This window comes from Sciurus carolinensis, chromosome X (genome assembly GCF_902686445.1).
Source record: "Sciurus carolinensis chromosome X, mSciCar1.2, whole genome shotgun sequence".
Lineage (NCBI taxonomy): Eukaryota > Metazoa > Chordata > Mammalia > Rodentia > Sciuridae > Sciurus > Sciurus carolinensis.
This window is the reverse complement of record NC_062232.1, coordinates 25,056,024-25,081,154: the sequence shown is the minus strand read 5'-3', so window position 1 is coordinate 25,081,154 and position 25,131 is coordinate 25,056,024. Positions and strand designations below refer to the sequence as shown.

At 34.4% G+C, this 25,131-nt stretch overlaps 1 protein-coding gene across 4 annotated transcripts in view; it reads left to right on the top strand.

The window, feature by feature from the left end:
* Dmd (dystrophin) overlaps positions 1–25,131 on the top strand; it is a 2,099,091-nt gene that overhangs the window by 1,723,824 nt on the left and 350,136 nt on the right. For all 4 annotated transcript variants that reach the window (XM_047536255.1, XM_047536256.1, XM_047536254.1 and 1 more), the window contains exon 57: positions 8,802–8,958. In XM_047536255.1, coding sequence (XP_047392211.1) covers positions 8,802–8,958 — 157 coding nt within the window. The remainder of the gene's footprint in view (positions 1–8,801; positions 8,959–25,131) is intronic.

Here is a 25,131-nt window from a genome sequence, read left to right as displayed (position 1 = left end):
AGGCTTTTCTTTCTTCTTTAAAGTTCAACTAATAGTCTAAAATTTCAGCATATAACATATCTACTCCTATAAGGAGGAGAAAAACCCTGACATTTTATTAATTCAAAAGTACTATTGTAAAAATTTGCACCTAATACAAAATAATAATAATGACAGCAACTAACACATGGTATGCCAAAGGAACTTACATTTTTTTACCCATTTCATGCTCTGAGCAAACCTAAGAGGTAGATTCCATTATTATACTCTCTTTATATTTGAAGAAAGTGAGACAGAGTTTATGACTTTCCCAAGATCACTTAGCAAGTGACAATCCAAGTTATAAACACAGGGAATCTGACTTTAGCATCTGAGTGTTCAATCATCATATTATCCCACAGAGTACACAAAAAGAAACCCTTTTTAGATAAATACACAATGGAAAAGATGAAATAGAGAAGCAGATTTCTAGGAGTAGAAAAGGGTTTATTATTATTTATGAGACTTTTTCCCCAAGTTTGTACCCCAGCTTCCAAGCCACTCATTTTTATCTCCCTATTCTGTCCATGAATTTTTTCATCCATGTGTTGGTGATGAGGTGCGGGCAATAATAGGCAATGGCATTTTCAAAGATAGAGAGGCTCCGTTCATTTTCTACAGCTTAAACTCTTAAGAGAGGTCAGAGTGTGTAATGACAAAGACCACTTTCATAACATCTGTCATTAAAAAGGAATGAAACATGTGAGATGGGAAAGATATTGGTAGGTAAAGAAAAGAAAGTTATTCTTTTATGCAGGAAAGAAAAAGCAAGGTGCTATAACTGTTCTGAACATTACTCAGTGCCTTTTTTCTCCTTCATATGAACTTGATGAAATAAAAGGAGAATTGAAAGCAGCAAACAGCATGTCAGCCAAAATATGGGCTCTTCATTCTCAGCAATTTCCCATATGCCAGCTACTGCAGTCTAATTCTTGCTGTCATTAATCAAGTAGAAAACAGTTACCTTAGCTTATCTAAGGTGCTGCAAATTCAAGAATTTAAATATTCAGATCAATGCTTTTGGCTTTTAAATAGGCCTCTCTAATAATATAGGATGTGTTATAAGCATCCTCTCTAATAATATTGGATGTGTTATAAGCATCAGCTTATTAAAAAAAAGAAAGGTAATTCTTCACATAAAAGCAATTTAGCTTATTTCCTGACACTTGATAGAAATAGGACATCACTCGATCCTTAGTGAATGGCAAGGTTCAGTTCAGAGAGGCTCAGTAGAGATGGTAATTCGGGGTGATTGTGAAAAAGGATAGATGAACAGTGGGAAGAGTTAGATACAGAAACATTAGTGACACTAATAAACCTGCATGGGAAATCTCATCAGTAACTCCATTGGGGTTATTTTATTATGAAAAGTCACCACAATTAAAAAGTAGTTCCAAAGATACCCTGGAAAAACAACCTTGTTTGTCCAAATTAAAATATATTATACTAAATAATTACAGTTGGTTCATTGTTTTTGAGGGATTCTTAAAGCATTTCTATGCCTCAAAAAATAAAAGCATTAATTTCATAGATGTCCACATTTAATGAAAAAGAAATCTTTTGAATCCAAATGATTTTGAAATTTCCTTTTGTGCTCCATTGACTCATTAGAGGTATCCTTGTATTTCTAGATCCATATCATGTTCTTCTTCCATTTATTTTCCTTATGCCCTGCAACTTTTCTCTTCCTGTGATCTTCAAGTCTTCATATCATACCATACTGATAGACCAACATATGTAGTTAGACCGTTCATTACACATTTACAAGAATATGCTAACTAGGACACTTTCCATCATATTACTCTTTCATTCAAGAGCGTCAATCTTGTCATGCACATATTGCATTCATTTGGTCATTTATTTGTTTATTCGACAAACATTTAATGAGTACCTACTACATACTAGGCACTCTTCTAGGCACTGAGGATGCAATAGTGAACAAAGCATAACAATGAAATGACTACTCTCATGAAGTTAGTCACTAGAATCTAGTGGACACACCATTCTCTACCGACTATGCCACCATAAACCCTTTCATTCTCTGTTCATCCTCTGCCCCTAGTTTACTTTTGACCAGGAAGCATTCTAGTTCTAAGCCAAGTAGATTCTGCTTCCTAACCCCTTTCTTGCTTTCCAATGATTTCCTTATTCTCTCATGTGATTATGTGTATATCCTGGTTTTCATACAATACTGTCTCTCCTCTCATGCTCTAAGTTTTTTTCCACATTTTTATTGGTACATTTTAGTTGTATATATGTATGGAATTTTTTGTTACATAATTGTACATACACACAATATAATTTGACCAGTATCACTCCTGAGCATTTTCCACCCGCTCCATCCCTTTCACCCCTTGGTCTCTTTCCTCTACTGATCTTCCTTTGATTTTTAGGAGATCCACCCCAAACTTTGTTTTCCTTTTTCCTCTCTTGCTTCCTTATATGAGAGAAAATATAAGACTCTTAACCTCCTGAATTTGAGTTATTTGGTTTAACATGATGGCCTCAAGTTCCATCCATTTTCCCTGCATCATGCCCTAAATTTTGACTCAAATTCCATAATGAATATTTCTTTCTCTGTTCTTTCATCAGGTCTTCCCAGTAAAATCCTAATTACACATGAGGGTCTTGGGTATAGCTCAGTGGTACAGTAATTTGCCTGACATATCCAAGGTACTGGGTTCCATTCCCAATATGGCAAAAAGAAATAAAAAGTATATACATACACACATACTCACTTGATAACAAGTTCCTTTAAGTATTTACGAGTTGTTTCAGAAGGCTGTGTTTGCTCCTCCACCTAAATTAGATGAATATAGAAATCCAAACTCTAAATGAGTCAGAAGATACAATAGAAAGAGTCCTGGACCAGCAAATGGGTGACTTAGTTATTAAGCTCCATTTCTTCTTATCTCCATTTCTACTAGCATGGCACCTTGAACAAGTCACTTATCTGCTACTTAGCATGTCACCTTGAGTGAGTCACTTAACTGCTTCAGACTGAAATGAAGAGGTTTGACGAGAAACACAAGTGATCTTGTCACACTCTCTTGCAGTTCTACAATGCTATTATTTTTAATTATGCACTCACCCTTTGTGAACCTGTCCAAATTATTGAATTTTTCTACCTTGGTTTTCCTATTTTTAAATGAAATTAATTAATTTAAAAGACAGGATGTAAGAAAAAGTAAATAAGACATCTTCCAGTAAAAAAGAATGCTTTAATTGAAATTATATAGTGCTATCTCATAATTTAATCCAAGAAAAGTATATGACAGGGCTGGGGTTGTGGCTCGGTGGCAGAGCACTTGCCTAGCATGTATGAGGCACTGGGTTTGATCCTCAGTACCACATAAAAATAAATAAAGGTATTGTGTCCATTTACAATTAAAAAATATTTTTAAAGTATATGCCATCCATTTCATATGTATTATCATCACATATTATCCATGAGGCATGAGGAGAAGTAAGTAGTCAGTGATATTAATGATTTGAGAAGTGATTAATTTTTTATATAAACACAATTCAAAAAGATTTCAATTCAGTCTGTTACCCGATATTTTCCAGATTATTGTAATACTGTAAAGTATGAGAATCACATATTGTCAACATAAACTCAGCGAAGTTTGTTTTGTAAGATTTTCATATTTAGCAGAAAAACTTGTAAATATTATATAAAACATTCACATTTATAAAATTTTGAACATTAATTTGAGAGGCAAGAACACCAACATTATATAATCTACAGCAGCAGTACAGCTCTTGGGAAGTACTTGGTATTAGAAGTTAGATTAGTTAAGGGTTTTTTTCTACAGTGGAGAACAAAGAAAGAACAAAAAGCAGAGTCTTACTGCTTTTGAGAAAAAAATGCAACTTGGACATTGAGTATCTCTGGCCTTCTTTCTCTCACTCTTGGAATGTTAATTATGTTTGGAAGTTGGAGTTCAAGACCAATCTTTTTTTGGTTTACTTCTCTTTGAGCTTAATTCTCTATTTAAAGCCTCTTAGCTCCCATGTTATTTCTGTGATTATTATTTCTGAATTTGTACCTTTTCTCTCGTATGTTTAAGTGTTATTTTGTTACACAAGGCACCAAAGATATATGGGGCTATATCATTAGTTTTATAAAGGAAGTCAAAGTGAAAAATGATTTCACTATAACACATTTTGCTTTAAGAATACATGCCTTTCTAAGTAAAGTTTTATTAAGGATTTCAAACTAGGCATCAACCAAATCACATTTGAAATATCTGCGTCTAGAGAAATAACAATCACTTTATCAGCCCCTATAATTCTTAGAGTGCTGTCCCCAAAGAGTTATTTAAAGACCAAGCAATACATTCCAACATACCTTAAAGGTTCTGCTTTTTACCTAAACCTTACAAATTGTGAAAATTGTTTGCTTTTTAAAGATCAGCACTTGCCTTGTTAAAAGTTAGTAGCCCCTAAACTCTTGTCTTTGCTAATAAAGATTAATCGAAAATGAATAGAAGCTAAGTGTACCCCTTCAAACCGCCTCTTTTATTTTCTGTTGAGTAAGTAAGGATAGAGTATATGTGAAAATTAGCTAGAAGTGTTTTGCTCAGGTATCCAGAACATTTAGTTAAAGCCAGTAAGTTGGTTTCCTCATCAAAGAACAGCTTGTAATTTCTATTTCCCATGTGTAAATATGATCACTCAAGTTATGTGCTTCAGCAATCGTCTTTATAATCTTGCATCTTGGTTTCCAAATTGCAAAACTAGATACTTAACCTATGATCTAGCAGGCTTTGATACACACACACACACAAAAAAAATTGTTCCATATCCAAAGAAACCTTTTGAGGAAAAGACATTCCCAACACAAACATAGGTGAATCATTTAGAAATATTCAGTATATTTATACAATGGAATATTACTCCGCAATGAAGAATGATAAAATTATGGCATTTGTAGGCAAATGGACGAAATTGGAGAATATCATGCTAAGTGAGATAAGCCAATCTCAAAAAACTAAAGGACGAATGATCTCGCTGATAAGCGGATGAGGACATATAATGGGGGTTGGGAGGGGTTAGCATTAGGTTTAGGGTTAGGTTTAGAGTTAGGCTAAGGAGAGCGGTAAGAATGAAGGAAAGAAGGACTGTATAGAGGGAAAAGAGGGGTGGGAGGGGTGGGAGGGGTGGGGGGAAGGGAAAAAAAAATAAACATCATTACCCTATGTAAACGTTAAAAATAAATAAATAAACAAAAAAAAATAAAATAAAATAAAAAAAAAGAAGAGAATGGATCTTTGGTTAATAGACAAAAAAAAAAGAAATATTCAGTATACACTTACAAAAATAAAGATAGGGCAGTTGCTTCCAACAAATGTACTAGAAATATGTCTTGAAAACATTTTATAAGCTTAGCATGGTCAAAGAAAATATTTTATAGGCTCACAGTGTTTCATTACAGTTAGATCTCCTTAAAATCATGTCACTGACAAATACCCTTTGCCCTGTAGAGACCAACAAGTCACATTTAGGGCAAATCACAAATACTTTCAGAAATTCTTAAACAGTAGTCCTGGAGCTCACCTGCAGAGTTGTGAAGGTTCCTGTTAAAAGTATAGATTTTTGTTAAAAGTACTGAAATTCTGGTGGTGGAATCTAGGAATCTGGAATTTAAACAAGCTACTATAAGTTTTTTATGCACACTAAAATTTAAGAATCACAGTGTTAGACTGAATACCTTTTTATGCATTATGCACTTACATACTGTCTTTTCTCCTTTGCTTAGGTTTTTGTCCTCATGTCAGATCTTTTCTTTTATTCTTGTGCCTTAGGAGGGAAAGGAAAGAAACAGTCATTTGATATGTAGTTAGGATGATCAAACATTCTGCAATTTTACCTAACTTCACACCTTAGGAAAACTCCCCTCACTCAGATACCTGAGAGCTTTTCATCTCTTGGTGTTCCAGGTTCTTCTGCTGCTATTCTGTGAAGTCTCTGGGCTGTCCTCTGCCTGACTTAGAACCTCCCTATATCATGCTATTAAGTTACCCTTAGATCCTTTAGAACTGAATTCCCTAAGTCTCAGAGTTATTTTTCCCCTTTTGAGAAACACAAAGTGGTTTCTTGATCCACTAGTAATTAGTCAGCACCATTTAACCTAGAACTGAGATTGTAGCACTTCCTTATTTAAACAAAGCAGCAACTTGTGGTCTCACCATGGGCAGCCTGCCCTTCAGCATTCCCTCCATTAGAAATCAATATTTTGTTTCTTCTACCAGATAAAGGGAGGCCAAGCATTAGGTATGTTTATATACTCCCTCTTCCTACTACTCAATGCTTCACTGGACACTCAATAAATACTTATTTAATCAGTTTCTATTCTACCACTGGCTACTTTTCCATGTCTGAACTGTGCCTCTCTCTTCTTACCATTCAAACTGTCTTGCTTGACAGTCTCTTTGGACCTCAAGGGGCCCAAGCTACAAATCCCAGACACCCCAGGGAATCCTTGCAAACCAGTACTCATTACATGCCATTAAATAGCTAAAATCTTGCATAGGGAATTCTCACTTAGGCTTATCACAGAAAAGTGATAACTAAAAGAGGAAGAAGTAATAGAAACATCAAGAGAACTATATCTCCATACTGTTTTCAGTCTGCATGTACTATTATATTCATGATAATTATGGTGTATCGTGATTGACTTTTTAGATAATAATACCCTTGGAGTCTTGAACAATTTAATCTCTCTTGTTTGATAGAAGTCTTCATTTTTTTCATTATTATAGAAAGAAAATTCTGATAATTTGGAGAAACATGAAGTGAACATATCACTTGTAAATTCACTGCAGATGGATAACATGGTTGTCATTCCAGAATTTTTCATTTATTGTTAAGCATGTGCACACAAATATACACATGCACATTCTAGAAAAATAGATTATATTCATTTTAATGGTATTTCTTAGCTTTTATTTTTTGGTAATTTTTTATTTGTTCTTTTTAGTTACATATAACAGTAGAATATATTTTGACATATCACACATATATGCAGTATAACTTCCCATTCTTGCAGTTGTACATGATGTGGAGTTACACTGGTCATGTATTCATATATGAACATAGGGACCATCTTTCCCATTCCCATCTTCCCTCCCTTCCCCTCTCCCCTGTCCAATCCAGTGAACCTACACTCCATCCCCCCAACCCCCCAACTCCCACCTATTATGAGTCAGCATCCAAATATCAGAGAGAACATTTGGACTTTGGTATTTTGGGATTGACTTATTGCACTTAGCATGATAGTCTCCAGTTCCATTCATTTACCAGATTATATTCGTTTTCATAACTAACATGTGATCTTTTCCATATCCATAAATATTTAACTATGTCATTATATGGAACATTGCATAGCATTTCATTATATTAATTCACCATTATATATGTAACCAGTTCCCTAATATTGAATATTTAAATTGTTTCCACTTTATAACAGTCATAAATGATGCTGTAAATTAAATTTTTTTCTACTGTACCTTGGTATGATTTTCTAGTTAATTTTTAGTGTGAATTCCTCAAATTTAAGCTTGTAGGTCATTGTATTTGCACATTTTTAAGACTTTCATATACCATCACATTAGCCTTCAGAAACTTTGAAACAATTTAATTTCAGAAATAGGTACTCTTTGGTGATTCTGTCAGACTGAGGCCAGAAGGAGAACTGTATTTGAAATGTCAGGCCAAGTTATCAAATGGCCAAGGGAAATGTTGTTCTACCTGGCTGCTTTACTTTACATTTCAAACTTTGCAGCATTGGAGACTTTATTATATTTATATTATAGGCAGCATTAATTTTATGAATTAATTAGTGCTTGCTGGTAATATAAAAGTGATGCAGCAAATTCCAGATTTACCTGAAGATAAAGTTTTGCTAACATCCTGCCTTTCCTCTTTGTTTTCTGGATGATGATTTATTTTATTAATTTAGTTTCTCATCCTAAAGTGAAATGTGGATTTTATAGCACAGATCATTCATTTGTGTATTCTTAAATGGCTTCTAAGGATTTGTATGTTCTAAATACAGTCAATGGTAAAGCACTCAGTCTACTGCCTAAATTATTCATGTTTTGGAGAAGCTTTCAGACAAACGTCTGATTTTCCTCTTCCACGTGAGTTGTTGTCTCAGTACATTTTACACAAAGGAAATGAAGCGGAAAATGTTGGAACTTGGTGAAAACAAATCCCAGGTGCACAGGAATAAAGAAGGGTAGAGGGAAAAGAGAAGCATATGGGAAGAGGAGCAGAAAGGAACAGACGCCAGACGGAAGGAGTCAATGGAAAAGGCTGCCTAGGGTGTAGAAATGGAAAAGTCAAAATGTGGGGAGAGACCTTTCCATTTCTCAAAGCAGAAAGAATTCCTGTATGAGCATGAATCATATGAAAATGGAGGGGTTTTTTTATTAGTCACTGGGTCCAGTCTTTTCTACCAGAAACTTAAGAATTATTGACTATAATAGGGATGGGAAAGTGATCAATTCCAGGGCATATGTTATGCCAAAAGTCTTGAAATGATAAATGTAGAAACAAATGGCTGAATACTGCCTTTCCTCAAAATTACCACCAAAATATCCTCCCACCCTATATGATGGCTCTCAAAAACAGGAAGCTAGGTTTTTAGTGAAGACTGCTATATAGTTCACAGTAGGTTCATACACTATGGAAATAACCAGCCAATGAAAAGGAATTGTTAGAATCATTAATTATATTTCTAGAATATTCTGACATAGTTTGCCCCTATTATTTTTCAGGTCCCATTTGGAAGCCAGTTCTGACCAATGGAAGCGTCTGCACCTCTCTCTTCAGGAACTGCTGGTGTGGCTCCAACTGAAAGATGATGAACTAAGCAGGCAGGCACCTATTGGAGGCGATTTTCCAGCAGTTCAGAAGCAGAATGATGTACACAGGGTAGGACATTTTTAACCCTAGTGCCTTGTACATAGTAAGCATTGACTATTTTAAAATTAGTTTTGTTTGAAATTGAGGTTTTTTTTTATTCCTCTTACCCAAGAGTCAATTATAAATAATGCACACCATTATATTTTAAATGTCAGAAGTACCCACATTAATAATACCCTTTAAGAAATTGCCCATCTCTTTTGACTATTTTTAAAAACTTTTTATCATGGAAAACATTGAACATTTACAAAAGTAGACAGAATGTTGTAATAAATACTCATGTATTCACCAGACATCAACAGTCATCAATTCATGGCCAGGCTTATTACATCTATGCCTCCTTTCCTTCCCCCATTATTTTGAAGCAATTCTCAGGCATATGTCATTTTATTCATAAATATTTCAGGAAGCATCAAGAAAAGATTGTATAATTAATATGTGCTAATAATTACAATAAAAAGAAACAGATGGTAAAGCACAGAGCTACGAAAGTCCTTAAGTACTGGAAAAAAATGTACCTCAAAAAGATATGGGTTGACTCTTCATAAGTAACCAGGATGATACTATAATGCTTTAAAATATCAATAGTTTTCTAAATATTGAATGTCCAGTAAGTATTCGAATTTTTTGTTTCTGTCATTCAATTTTTTTTTTGTTTTCTTGTTTTGTTTTAAATAAGAATTGAAATGAGAGCCACACATTGCACTTGGCTAATTTATTTCTCAAACTCTTTCCCTTTTTTTAATAAGTTATAAAGTAACCACATTCTACCAGTTTCTGTACATTCTACCCAGTTTCCTCTAATGGTTACTTCTTACATAACTGTAATACTATTTCTATTGTCATTTCAATATGCAATAAATATAAAATTGTGTGTCCACAGCACATCATAAGTCATCCCAGCTATATTCCAAGGGCTCAGTATCCATATGTAGCTAGTGGCTACCTACTAACTGTGGTTAGTGGACTACCTGCCTGATCATAATCAGGTTGACTCTTTTTTTTCAAGACTACTTCATATGTGTTAGTGTATTCTTCTATCATCATGAGATTCATAATGCCTTGTTTTCTCTTTTATGTGTAATTTTATCAGCTGTTAGTGATTAATGGCTAGAGCTTTCAATGTGTTAATTGCATATTTCTATCATTCCATCTTCCTTTTATATCTGGAGGATGTCTACGAGAAAAAAAATCTTTCTTTCATTCACCATTTGAGTACCCAGTATACTGTTCATATGGGATAAGGAAGATAAATGATTCTACTTTAACTATTTTAAGAATAAGAATTTGCTTACTAGCATCCTCCAGTAGTAACCAGTTGTTTCTTTTTCTTGTTTTTTTTAATTACATTTCTATCTGCTCTACTAGGCCCTGAGGGAGAAAGGCAGAGATGTGACCTTGCTCACTTCTAAGACCTATAGCCTAACAAACTATCTGATGTATAGTAGACACTGATAGTAAATCTTTTTGAAATGAGAATAAAAGGTACATGAACAGGAATGAATAGCCAACCAAATAAATTATTACCAAATAACAAAAACTTGATAAAATTGCACCCCTTTTGTATGTTCACTACTTAAAGGAAAGATCTCTATGGAGACACAGTCAAAGGTGGCATCTTGAATAAAGGTCAAGGGTTTCTATTATTCCAGAGAAGGAGATATAGGGGATATAGGAGACTACAAAAAGGATGTGAACACATAGGAAGATCCAGGGGTCTTTGCAAAAGAATGCCAAGAAAACTGTCAGTTTCTCCCTTAGCTATTTCCTTTTATATAATTCAGAATATCTTTTGTCACTTTACTTTTATTAGTTCATCCTCGTTATACATAATATTAGAGTTCATTTTGACATAATTATATAAGTATGGAATGTAATTTGCCTAATTCAGTCCCTGGTACTTCCCCTTTTCTTCCACTCCTCTCTCCTATTCCCTTTCTCTACTCTACTGATCTTCTATTTATAGTTATTTTTAATTAGTGTCTCTTGGCTATACATAAAGGTGAGATTCACTGTGGTATATTCATTCATATATGTAACAAAGGAAAGTTAGGTCAGATTCTGTTCTACCATTCTTCCCTTTTTCCATTCCTCCTCCCTCCCCTCATCCCCTTCCTCTATTACACTGATCTCCCTTCTATCTTCATGGATAATTCAGAATCTTAAGGTAGCTTTAATAGTAGGGTGAAATTTAATACTGCTATATTTTTAAATGTTCTTTGGATAAAAACACTGGTATGTATGCAGAAAAGTATTCATTGAGAATGGTAGACATTTTAAATAGAATGCATTATATGATATAGTGAAATGAGACTGAATTTCTGCAAATAGATGTAATTTTAATCTAGTTCTAGAAACTGAAGAAAATGAATCATTTGACAAATGCACCAGGAATCAGGAGACTGAGACTAGTAATATTCTTCCATAAATTTTGATTGTCAACAGTACTTTGTTCAGCAACTGAAAGATGAGAAAATTGGCCCAACTAATTGCCATGGTCCCTTTTAGCCCATAGTTTATTATAGATACTGTTTTGCTATCCCTGGTTATTGGCTTTGGTAGCTTGCTAATAGTAGTAAAATATTTGTACTTGGAACTCTCAGTCTTGACTCAGGAATCTCATCTGATGTGATTCAGGGAAATGTATATGCTAGAGTTAGGGTAGCATGTACCAGAGTTAATGAATCCTCTCTTGGTTCATGTGCTCACTCAGATACATACCTACCTTTTTTTTTTTTTTTTTTAACTCAACAAGACTTCTAGCCTGTTGATAACTCTGTGTTTTATACATAGTTTCAGTCCTACTCTCCATCTTTACCTACCTCCAATTACAACTTAAATTTAATCATTTTCATAACTCTTTTCCAAAGCTCTCAAACCCTTTGCTTCTTATCTTTTTGTTGCTGCAATCTACAAAACCTCAAAACTTGGAGGATCTAAATATTTTTCTACTAACCAGACAACCACAGCAGATTGGCAAAGTACCTTTTCAGAATGACCAACCTGCAGCCTTCCATTGCTACCACATCCTTGGGTCAGTTTACCTCCAAACTATTTCTCAACTCTCTACTACTATCATCACCATAGTTATAAAACCTATTTCTCTTAACCTTTCTGCATCTGTTCTTACCACCCTACACTGCAATCTCTACATTTCACTCAGACTAGTCTATGTAAAAATATAAATTGAATTACATCAGTCTTCATCTTCACACTCTTTGGTGGCTTCTCAATGCCCTTGAATAAAGGTCAAAATCTCAGCAAGGGCCATAAGGTCTTTTGTGGCTGGTTTGAACTCAGCTTTCTCTTTTCTTACTGCTTTTTCCCTTGCTGGTGGAACACCAGTCATACTGTCTTGTTTGGGTTTTTGTAGTTCTCAATATTCCTCTCAGGTGACACTTTGAACGTACTGGTCCTCTGTCTGAAACCCTTTCTACGCACACCTATACCCTCACAATGCTCACATCATCATCTACTAATCCTTTACATCTTGGCTCAGACAAGCTTTTATGTGATGCTCACATTTGGCCTGATCCAGCTTGTATGCACTGTCATAAACTCTGTCTACTTTTCCTTGTATGACTTAACCATTCTTTGTCATTGTGTATATGTGCAATTATTTGATTAATGTCAATCACTCTCCTTATAACATATGCTCTAAGAAGTTTTTTGTGGGGAGAGTAAGGTATCATTTTTATACCTACAACTTTATATGATGCCTAGTACATGGAAGACAATAAATAACATAAAAATGAATCAAGGAAGAAAAAAGAAGAGAGGGTGGGAGGAAGGAATAAATAACTAGTGAACTAATATTAACCTTTTTCATTCTTCTCTAGTCTACCAAGAACAAGGGTAAGGAAAGAAGGAGTAGTGATGTTCCTTCCTTACCTACAGGGTTTTTCTGTTTATTCCCAACTAAGCATCCTTGTAAAGTGTGTAAAGTTACTTTGATGCATGTTGTTTTTACTTATAGTCTGGCCCAGTGATCTCATGTGCTTTTCCTGGTATCTTTAAGGAAAATGTCATAAAGTGTCTTACTCTCCTTTCTTCAGAGAGCATCATCACTCCTGAATGCCAACGAGAGAATAATTTAGCACTGGTTGTATTCAGTTCTGTCACATTGATGCAATAGCCCTTTCATAGCTGTAATTCAAGGGTTAGTGATATACTTGTTACCTGTGGACAAAAAGAACAAAGGAAAATCCTTGAAACTGGATTATTCCATACAAACTTCTGAAGTCAGTTAGGAAGAGACAAAGGAAACACAATCAGGATAAAGCTCCATCAAGATCTAGTCATTGACAGATTTTTGTACTTTACTTTCATTAGACTTTTGTTTTACCTTGCTATGTTTACAGGATTATAAGTTGTCTGGCTCGTTATGTGTTTCTTGATTTAGTTGTTTATATAGAATGTTTGGTATCAAGATGGGTCACTTGTAATCAGAAACTTATTCCCCAAGTATTGCAGTGTTGCATTTTTTAAATCATCTGCTTACAATCTGTTGTAAATTATTGATGCACTTGGTTGTTACTTTTTATGGGAACACATATCCCATTAAAATGTCAAAAGTTGAAACTATAATCAAACATTGTTCATTTTTGCTTTGATTTTATATGAATCAAGATATTTTTTAAAAGATAATTTATATTTTCTTTGGATATCATTTCATATTAATGACAAAAGTTTATAGCAAAGTGTCATATATCTTATACTATTTTCTTAAAGTGAAAATATATAATTAGTCTCAGTTTCTGTGATAGAAAGAGATATGACTTTCCTGTAGGTATAATTCTGAGATTGTCTATACAGGTAGTCAGGGACTGCAGTCTCACTCCTCAAAGCAATTTTCACACCCAGGAGAGTGGATCTGTGTTCCCCAAACCAGCTGGGCAGCATAACAACTACAACTGAATGACTCTCAAGACTAATTAATAAAATAATGCTCCATATGCGGTAAAGTGTTATAAATAATTAAAGCTCAAATGTGCCTTAACAAATATAAACTGACCAATTTTTATATCTTTCAAATATATTTTCCTGGCTTTTACAATTCCTCATTACTTGCCTCACTAAACTGACTTGTTTTCAATTAGTGTGTATTATTCTGGTCCAGATATATTTTTAAAACTGACTTCCTTTGTTTTACTTGAGCAGTCACTAATGTGATATTTATTACTCATCTTCTTCTGTGATTAACCTAGAGAGAGTCTTAAAGGAGCAAATTATAGTAGGGAATTTCTAAGGAAAACTGTAATAAACCATGAGCTTATTTCATTCCCTTCTACCTATCCCAAATCCAAAAGGGGATTTGGTCTTGATTATAAGAACGCTGTAGGTAATGACTTTTTGTTTACATTTTTACTAATGAAATTGTTTGTCATTAGGTTTTTATCTTTCAATTTAAAAATCTCTATAATCCCTTCCCTAGGGACCATTAAGGACACCTTCAAAGCTTCCCAACATTTTCTGGTTAAGATTTAGATGGAAGTAATCAATACATACATTATTAAAACAGTAGACAGAAAGCCATTATTGCTTGGATGCTGTTGACAAATGAAAAGGCTTGAATAAAGTAGTTTACTTGTTCATTTGTCAGGTCATATATTATGCAAGTTCGATTTCTTCAGAAGTCTCCATGAAGTGAGGCAGAGGTTCAGAAATTCAATAAAATTCTCCTGAAATCATGTTGTAGATTATACATTTATTTAAGCTAATTCTATTATCAATGCTGGCCTGCTTGCTTTGGGTACATTTTAGTACATATGGTAACTAGAGTTCTCTGTGTTTTCTTTACACAGAAATAGAAAATGTCTGTGGGTGCCATTTGTGAATGTTAAGATTTAAGTCAGCTCTGTGTTAAGAAAAATGAAGTCTCCCTATCACCTCTGAAAAATAACAAAAGGTTGTGATAGAGTAATTTATTCCAACATTAAATGACCTGGTCTCTTGGAGTTTCTAAACTCCAAAACAAGTTTGGCTCCCCTGCAAAGTTCATTTCTAGTTATGACTATTCTAAAATGTCTTCCTAGCTATGTTGGAGGAAACAGATATCTTTTCAATCTATTCTTCATCACTAATAGAAGAAATTATACTTGCATAAGTGTGATATCCTGTGCAGTCATATTTAGGGATGCTGAAGAGAAAAGACTGAAGACTTAATTTTAGGCCTGCATTTCTAGGCATTTTAGGAAAACTTCTGAAAAGTAGCTGTATCATCAAAACATAAGAATGGAGTCATCTAGGAACTGCTGCTGTTCTTTAATGACTATAACAAGATGAAAAGTGTACAACTTACAAATTGATTTCTCTACCAAAGTTTTCTTTTTACTTTGTCAAAATATTTTGAGGAGCTGTGGATATAGCTCAGTTGGTAGAGTGCTTGCCTTGCAAGTATAAGGCCCTGGGTTCAATCCCCAGTACTGAAAAAAAAAAAATATATATATATATATACATATAGATAGATAGATAGATAGATAGATAGATAGATAGATCCTGACAAATACTCTTTAAAATAATATTTGTATAGTGTTTTGCCTTCACAAAGCACTTTTACACACATTATTCCTTTAATTACAAATGAACCCCTGATCTCTTTTCCTTCCTTTTCCCAAAAAATTTATTTCAGGAAAAATTGTATAACTGATTCCAAGAACTTATTGGTCCTTTTAGAAATTATTTATTGAGTGTCTATGGCAGGGGCTGAGGATATAGTAGTAAACAAAACTAGTTCCTGCACCCATGGGTGTTCAATTTTAGTCAGGGATATGCACTGTAAACCAATAAGTTAATATATAAAATAATGCCAGATAGTAGTAAGTACTATGAAGAAAAAATAAATGAAGACAGAACAGAGAAATACTGGGGGAGTACTGACCTATCTGAGAAGTTCACATTTGAGCAGAGATCTGTATGAGTGAGTAAGCCAAGCAAAGACCTTTGGTGAAGAGCATGCTAGGCAGAATGTGCAGCAAATTCAAAAACCCAAGTACAAGAACAGATTAGGAGTATCAAGGAAAAATAAGATGGGCAGTATTCCTCAAGGGAAATAAGAACAGGAGACTAGAAAGAGAGAGAGGCAGACAGACAGACAAAGGCCAGATAATTAACGGTCTTGTAGGCCTTAGTTTGGAGGTGGATTTTATTGTGTGTGTGGTGAGACATCACTGGAGGGATCTCAGCAGGGATGGTGTAACATGATTTATTGTGTTTAGGAGTTGATAGAGAATTGACCAGAAGGGGCAAAACTGAAAGCACAAAGTTGGGAGGGTGGCAAAGTCATCTAGGAAGGAAATGACAATGACTTGGACCAGAGTGGAAATGATGAAAATGATGAAAAATTATTTGACCCAAGATATAGTTTGAAAGTCAAGGAGATAATTCTTAAGATAGATGGGATGTGGAGTGCAAGAGAAAAAGAAAAGTCAAAGGTATCTCTGAGGCCTATAGTTTGCATAAATAGGGAACTGTTAGTGCCATTTATAGATATGAGAAAAACTTGGAAATGATCATGTTTGAAGATATGTACTTGGAGCAAATCAAGGGTTCTGCTTTTGGATTATGTTGGTAGACAAGACAAATGGTGTGGTACTTACACTTCACATTCCCAAATTTTGGCTGAGCCTCTCAAGAATGGAAATAAATTAATTTGTCCTTGGGTTTTCTATTAATTCATTCATTTGTACTATCACTTCACAAGGAATTTCCAAATTTTAGGATTTAGGCTAAATGACCTAAGACCTAATTCTCTAAATGGCTTTGGAGACAGATCGAGTTTTCCTCAGTGGTTCTTTAAGGTCAGTTCAAAACTTAACAACTTTATTGTCAGTAGGAAGTGACTTTCCCAGTGGTTGTTGGAAACAGCCCAGCGTTACGACTGAGAGTCAAACAGCTGTTCAAAATGCTGTGTGGGCACTAAATTATTCTTTCAAAGTATCACAGACCTGGAAGCAGCCTGGGCTCTATTCTAGCCTGTGCCCTTGATCTCAGAGAACATAACTTTTATCTTAAAAGACTTCCAGAAAACTAAATTTTAACAAGGACTTTGTTAAACACATTCTTCCACCAAACACATAAAAATGTTTTCTCATTGAGTATAATTGGATTTTTAAAAATTAATTTCAGGCTTGAAATATGTCCATTCTTCAACTCTGCTTCAAATTGATTAATCTCATTTAAGAATTAATTCTGTTGTTCATGTCTTTGACAATCTGAAACAATGGCTACATGTTCCTGATACTGCAATCCTTTATCTTCACTTTTACTAAGTAGTCGACTAAAAAAAATAAGATGGAAACATTGTATCGTCTTATTTAAAGATGACTATGTAGTCAAACTCATAAAGTAGAAAATAGAAAGATGGTTGCTAGATGTTGGGGAAAATTGTTGGTAAATGGCTATAATGTTTCAGTTGTAGAAGAAGAAGACATTCTAGAGGTCTGCGGTACAGCATAGAGCTTATATTTAACAATACTGATGTTGGCACTTAAAATTTCATAAGAAGGTAGATCTCATGGTAAGCACTATTTCAATTGTTTAAAAGATGATTTTGACTTCTTTTGCCCATTTTCACAATGTCTCTAAGGTAGCTATCCCAGATGAATATGGAAAGCTTGGTCTTTTGGGGTTTTGTTCTGTTGCCTCTTCCTTCATATTTCTTTATCTCATGAACCCTTATAAATTGATTTAGATTCTTAGAAGCAATATTCTTGTCACCCTGTCACGTAACCTCATTTCGAGATCATTTTCCTTTTCCAAAATCTTGATTTTGAATTAATCGGGCATTGTTGGTCCCCAAGATAGCATTTGGCAAAAATGTATTTGAGACTCCATAAATATGGTTGCTCTTTAAATGAGGAAGATCATTATGGTGACAGAATTGTGTTCAACAACTCTCTTACCAGACACAAACCCAATATAGGTTGCATATAGATGAAGTAGAAATAATAAGGGAACCAGAATGATACTATAGGATGACAAAACTATTAAATACTGATCAAATTATAGATATGACTATGTTAATGTCCTTGCCTATTCATGTTCAGTGTCCATTTTTTTGAATGAATGGAACTATTGGTTCACTCTAAATTTTAGGGTCCATCTAAAGTTCTTTTACCTAGCTAATATTTCAGGGCAAATAAAAAGACCCAACCAGTAGATCAAACCATGGGACTTGTGAGTATTTGAACATAAACATCTCCTTTAAGAAACTACTGGGTTGAAGAAGACAGAGTTAATTAGGCCACCTTTTAAGGAAATTCCAGGCAATAACTCACAGGTTATACTCAACTTTATATAGGTAAGCCCAGAATAAGAGCTATTTTTCCCAATGGGCAAACATTTTTTTTTTCCTTTAATGATTCACAAGACAAGATTTTCATCTGAAAGCCTGATTTTGCTTCTAAATAAACCTGGCCTATCTATAACACATTCGGTTTTCTAACTGAATATTTAGATTTTTTATTCAAGAATATTTATTGAGAATCTACTATGTGCCAAGCTCTGGCTCTGATTTTTATCATTAGTAATGATGTGCAGCAGAAACCATTTCAAGTTACTACTTTATTAACAGGTCTCTGACCAATTAATGATCTAAATATGTTGACTATAGAGTTTTAGAACTGGATATTCAAACTTGGAAAAGGTGGTTAAAAAGTTTGACATTTTACAAATTAAAGTGCAAAGGCTCAAGGAGATTTGATGACCTTTTCAAGATCACGGTGGCCAGGTTCTGGCCCAGGCTGGACTTGGACTTCAGGGCTCTTGCCACTCAGGACTGTATTCTTTTCACCACTCCATCCTGGCTTGCAAGATGGTTCTGTCAAGTTCTGTTTCTGAATATGGAAATCATATACAGTCATTCCATCAGTTTTCATTCTAATTAATATAAATAGAACTTTGCCACTTCAATTGGATTATAGATAAAAATGATTGAAATACATCTGTGTTTTGAAAAGCAAGGGTTTTTATTTGCACCCTTCATAATAGGATCCTGTTTCCCCTGTCTCTAGGTGAAAGCAAGATTGTTTTTCTCCCTCTAAAGTCAGTACCTGGGCCCAGAGTGCTCATCCTGTCCCTGTCTAATTGAGATACCTTAAATAAGTCAATACCTCACCCTTCATCCTTTCCACACATGATTCTGAGATACTTCTATTTATTAGGTATTTTGGGTGATATTTACCTTTTTTATTTTCTAGAAGCAGGTAGGGCAGAAAAAAAAATCAATGCCTTGATTCTTCTTTATTACTTTTAGGTATTTTTACAGTTTCTGATTTGCTTCATGGTCATTAGATATTTCTACTTGCATGGTTTCCAAATTACCATAATTCAAGAAGGTTTGGTTTGGTTTGGTTCTATTTTGCTATCAGATTGCTTAGGAATTTCAACATTTGGATTGAAAGTATCCAATGAATTAATGGTCTTATTAAATCCTAACTTATCCATACCCCAATTTTCCTTGTTGAAACTTCATAATATAAAAACCACACCAAAAATGTACATACTTAGCCAAGTGATTGACTCATTAAAGATAAATATCAAGTCCTTAAATCTTCTCTACCTTATACATAATAGGTTTAAAATAAATATTTTGAATGAATTAATTAATAAGCAGTCACCCATTTGTCCAGTGTTTGTAATATGTAAGCACTATCCATCTGATAATTTAACCTTCAAAATAAATTGATTTACTTTGGGATTTACCATTGCCATAACATCATAAGGGCATGCTTCATATAAGTTTTTTTTAACCTTAGGAGGTTCAAGAATGTCAGGTATTGTGGCCCACACCTGTAATCCTAGCAACTCAGGAGGCAGAGGCAGGAGGATCATAAGTCCAAGGTCAACCTCAGCAATTTAGCAAGACCTGTCTCAAAGATTAAAAAGGGCTGGAGATATAGCTGAGTGGTAAAATACCCCTAGGCTCGATCCCCAGTATGAAAAAAAAAAGCTCAAGAAAAAAACATTAATTCAGTATGCCTAATTTTTTTTCTCATTAGTACAGCAGAATATTATTTTATTTTACAGGGGTGCTATAAATATTTAGTAATTGCTTCTAATTCCTCCATGTAGCTATTTTGAACCCTTTGGTCAGCCTTGGAAAAGTGAAAATCAAGGTATGAAGATGATATTTTAAAGAAAATAATTTGATCTGTTCAAGATATTCAGAAAGTAATTATCTTAACGTTTGAATACTGATATCTAAATGTTGTAGATATGTTCTGTGTATGGGAGAAGGTCTCCATATCCTATATCTGATACCTTTTCACATCATAATATGAATGAACTGAGTTGTCTGATAAAATATTAATCACAACCTAAAAGAGAAATTCAATGTTGTATATGAACATGTATTTTCCCAAACATCATTCAACATAGTCTTTCTTTGAGAAACCAGGTGCTTATTATTTTTAAAAAAAACAAGGTTTTTTACATTGAATGTTCATATTTTTATTTAAAATTGTCTCCAGTTTCCATCCTCTTAAAATGCAATAAGCTGTATTAGAGCATGTAGTTTATGGTAAGTTATTAGATACTGAAATTTTGATCTTCCACTCTTGTAATGCAGGATCTTTTTCTTAACTATATTATCCTATCTCTCTTGAACTCCATGCTACAAGGTCCACTGATAGCCATTGCCTAAAGTAGTGTTTGGTACATAATAGGTGCTCAAAATTTGCTAACTGAATAGATGGAGGATCTTCAATATAACCATGTTTAATATGATACATTGCAGCTTATAATTTTTCCACATAATCATATACATTTCAATATTTTTTCCTCTCATTTTCTAGAACTGTTTCTTCCCTTTTTTTTCTGTTTTTTTAACCCTTTTTAAATTTAGCCTAAATTGTAATAAATTCTGAAGATAGTCATATAACCTTCTCTTCCATCTATTTTCTTTTCTTAATTTCCAGCAATGATGTGAAAATAATGGTGCTTGTGTCTTTGTAATGACAGAAATTCCCTTGTCTTTTTGTTAAACTCATTTTAATCCTCAATGACTCATATTTAAGAAATGAACTGTGCAGCTGTGGTGGAACTAAGTCCTTGGCAACAACTCCAGGGGCAAACAAGTGGTCTCTCACAATGGATGGCCCTTAGCCTCAAATTATTTAATGTTCAGTTTTAACGGTGGAATTGCATCAAATAGTATCTTGGACATTTTAAGTTTGATGAGACCTTTAAGATGCATTTCCTTATTTTGCAGACCTTTCCCCAACAGTTATCTCTACTTTCTCCTATCCAGTTCCTTAATAGATCCTCTTCTATTTGCATGACCTACTATCTTGGTTTCCTGGGGACTCTCCAATTCTCCTGGAACTGATCTGGTTTTAACATTGAAGTTTCACATCCTGAAAAACTCAGTGATAGGAAAACCAAGAGTATTGTTTACCCTATTGCTAGCTTCCCTCTTTCATTCTAAGTTCAAATCTTTCCTTATTCTCAAAAGAACATTCTTCCCTTTCTTATCCTCTGTCTTCTTATCCTATTGTCCTCTTTTTCTTCCTGGAAAAAAAAATAAGATAGTTTTCACTGTAAATACCTACTCCCTCTTCTTCCTCTCCTTCCTTGACTAATTCTATTTCTTAGACTATTACCCTCCATAAAACTGCTCTTACCAAGTCCAATGAATACTTTTCAGTGCAGATCTGGCTTTACCTCTGTGTATCATGATTACTCACTCTTGGTTTCCTTTATCCTCTTCCAAACTGTCACTCTTCAACAGTTTTATTCTCCTCATTTACCCCACACTCTCCACCTTTCCATTACTTTTTCATCTCTCATGAGCTCCTGTTTTTCTCTCTACTCATTAAATGTTGATATATAGGCACTCAGTATATATTATCTGAATGAGAGAATGACTCTTTAATCTCCTTTTCTTCTCTCCAGTAACTTTATTATTTCCTTGTGGAAGGAATCTTTTCTCTCCAAATTGAACATATTGTATCCCCTTACTCTGTTTCCTATACAGAATCCTCCCTATCTTAGTGTTGAGCTTTTATATTAGTCTTTATGAATTTTATCCTGAATGCACATGAGATATTCTGTATTAGAGTCAAATTTCTTTTAAATACCTTATAGTAAATATTGTTTCCCTCCTGTCCTCTGCCCAGATACTTGACCCTATGGCAACATGATGAATGTTGATTAAAGTTTTCCTATTTTAGTGACTGAATAGACCACAAAAAAGAGATCAGGAAATTTTATATTTTTCTATTTATAAAGGAGAAGGAGGTAGATGTCCTTTTCTCTTCCTGAAATATTCTCCTTGGAAGCATATTGGGCCTGAGTCCACCTCCAACTTCTCAAGGAGCCAGCTAGCTGCCCAGTGTGTTTCAGATTTCTCAGTCTAGAAGTGTCTCCGAGGTCTAGGCTTCATATTTTTTGAAGTGTGATTACCAAGATAGATAGCCACTTCAGTCTTGCAGAAAACTTGGAGTTTAGCCAGGGAATCTACTCTGGGGTGTGATCACTTGGCCTTCTTGGATCAAAGAAATTTGAAAAATCAACTATATAAATGGTTACAGATCTAATTCACATTGTATAGGAAAGTTCTCAGGAGGCTAGAGCCTTTTATAGGAAAGTTTATTTTCTTATACTATGCCTAACTGTACCCACTGTTATACATCTGCTCAATATAAAAACTAGAAGTCCTCCTTGTTTCTTCCTCTCACTTCTCTGCAGCATCTATCTACTCACCAAATCCCCATACCTCTACTTTCTAAACATTTCCCCATTATCTCCCTGTCTTTTTCCCCTTGGTACCCATGCCCTGTTCACATCTTCATATTCTATCACTGAATTCTTGCAATTGCCTCTGATTGTCTCTCTGAATCCATGTCTGCCCTTCTCAAATATACAATCTGTATAGTAGTACTGCATTATCTTTGGGAAATATTGTGTTCGAAGACCCCCAGTGAATACATGAAAGCTAACTCTATATATACCATGTACTTTCCTATGTGTGCATGCTTATGACAAAGTTTAACTTATGAACTAGGCACAGCAAGAGAGTAACAAAATAACTGACTGTAGAACTTAACTACTTCAGCATGACTTTTTAAAATGTTCCTTAAGTTGAAATTGTTCACCTTTTCACTTAAAGGAAGCACTTTACAACTTTTTTTGGCATATGAAATTGCTAGTTTTATTATTGTTGCTCTTTTAGGCCATTATTAAGTAAAATAAGGCTTATTTGAACCCAAGCACTGTGAAATCATGTCAGTCATTGTGGAAACTGAGACAACTAAGTGACTAACAGGCAAGTAATGTATACAACATGGATACCCTGGACAAAGGGATGATTCACATCACAGGGAGGATAAAATAGAACTGCACAGTATTTCATCATGCTACTGAGAACAGTGCACATTTAAAACTTATGAATTATTTGTTTCTGTAATTTTTCATTTACCCTTTTCAGACTGTGGTTGACCATGGGTAACTGAAACTATGAAAAGTGAAACCATTGTAAGGGGGTACTACTGTATTTATTTCAGGAAGATCTATTGAAACATTCATATACCTGTGCCATGTAACTCTTAATTCCTTTCAAGGGATCCCGATTACCTATACCACAACACCTAAGCTTTTAACAGGCCCTGTATGGGCTATACTTCATAGAGAGACTGAGCTTCAAATTCTGCCTTAAAGATCTAATATACTTCCAGATAATGACAGTGCCTTGCTTCATCTTGGGGCATGTTCTCTCCTTGTTCCTTATGCTCTAGAAACATGAGAATGCTTAAAGAGCTTGGTACATGCTATAAATTTTTATGTTTGCTATCTCTCTGTACTAGTACTTTCCTCTTCTTGGAACGTCCTATAACCCATTCTTCCCTAACTAACTCATGTCCATGTTTTAGAATTATGTGCTATTACTGTCGTCTCTGGGATGCTTTTCTGAGATTGTACACACCAGTAGCACTTTCTACACTGTATTGCAGTGATTTATGTTTTACTCTTCCATTATATATGTTAAGTTCCTAAATGGGAGGTACTGTTTTGCATTCGACTTTGTGTTTCCAGTCTCTAATACAACTACTGATATACCATAGTTTGACAAAGATAGCCATTTTGATTTTATAGTTCACAATAGCAGTATCAGTTGCCTCCTGTCAAGTCCAGCTGAAAAAACCAGGCAAAATGATGATTTTATTGAAGTTGGGAAAATTAAACATGTAAAAAAATACAGGAACACAAGAAGTATATATATATATATATATATACTTTCACTTTCATATATATATATACACACACACACACACACACACACACATATGGATGCATAAACACACACATGCCTGTTGCAAGTGAAATATTAGAGATAGAATCAGCCTTCTATGCAAGCAGAGTAAATAATCCACCTAACCAGTAGGATTTCAAGGACACGAGAATATCCCACAACACAGAAATTACTTCCTATACACAGGCTGAATCCTAATATTCCACTTTGTGCAACTCCATTATTTTGGTTCAAATACTTTGCCTCTCTCAATTGAATTGTAAATAACTATGGAAGATGAATCATTTTGCAAAGTATGAGACTCAGGATCCTTTTGAATGATGGGCATCATGAAGATTGTATTGATAAACATTTATCGTAATGGTATATCTGAAGTTTAAAGGAGTATGCTACTGAGTTTTTTCCCTACAGACAGAACAGGGCTCAAATTCAGTAGTAAACATTGCTAAAAATAAGGCAGGTTTGAAAAAACAAATATATGCATATTGAAGCCCTAGGTCAGGGCAATTATTGCTGTTTTTTTTACATAGATACACTACCATTTATGCAATACTTAATACTCTATTAACACCTTCACTTCTGAGATACAGAATCTGGATAGATAATTTTCTTTAATGGTTTTAGAGTATTTGTTAGTTTAATCTAGTCTCACAGTATGCCACACTATCCTCTTAGTACTAGATTATATATGCACTTAGAATTTTCACTCTGCTTCTAGTATGTTAGGTTTCTGTGCTTTGTTGTTGTTGTTGTTTGGGGTTTGCTTGTTTGTTTGGGGGAGGTCCATGCTGGGGACTAAATCTAGGGCCTTTGCATACTACATAAGCACTCTACCACTGAGCTACACCTTCATCCACATAGTTTTCTTTTTTGTTTTAGTAACTACTTGAAGGCAGAAACTATGCATTTACTTTTTTCTCTTAATCCCCTGT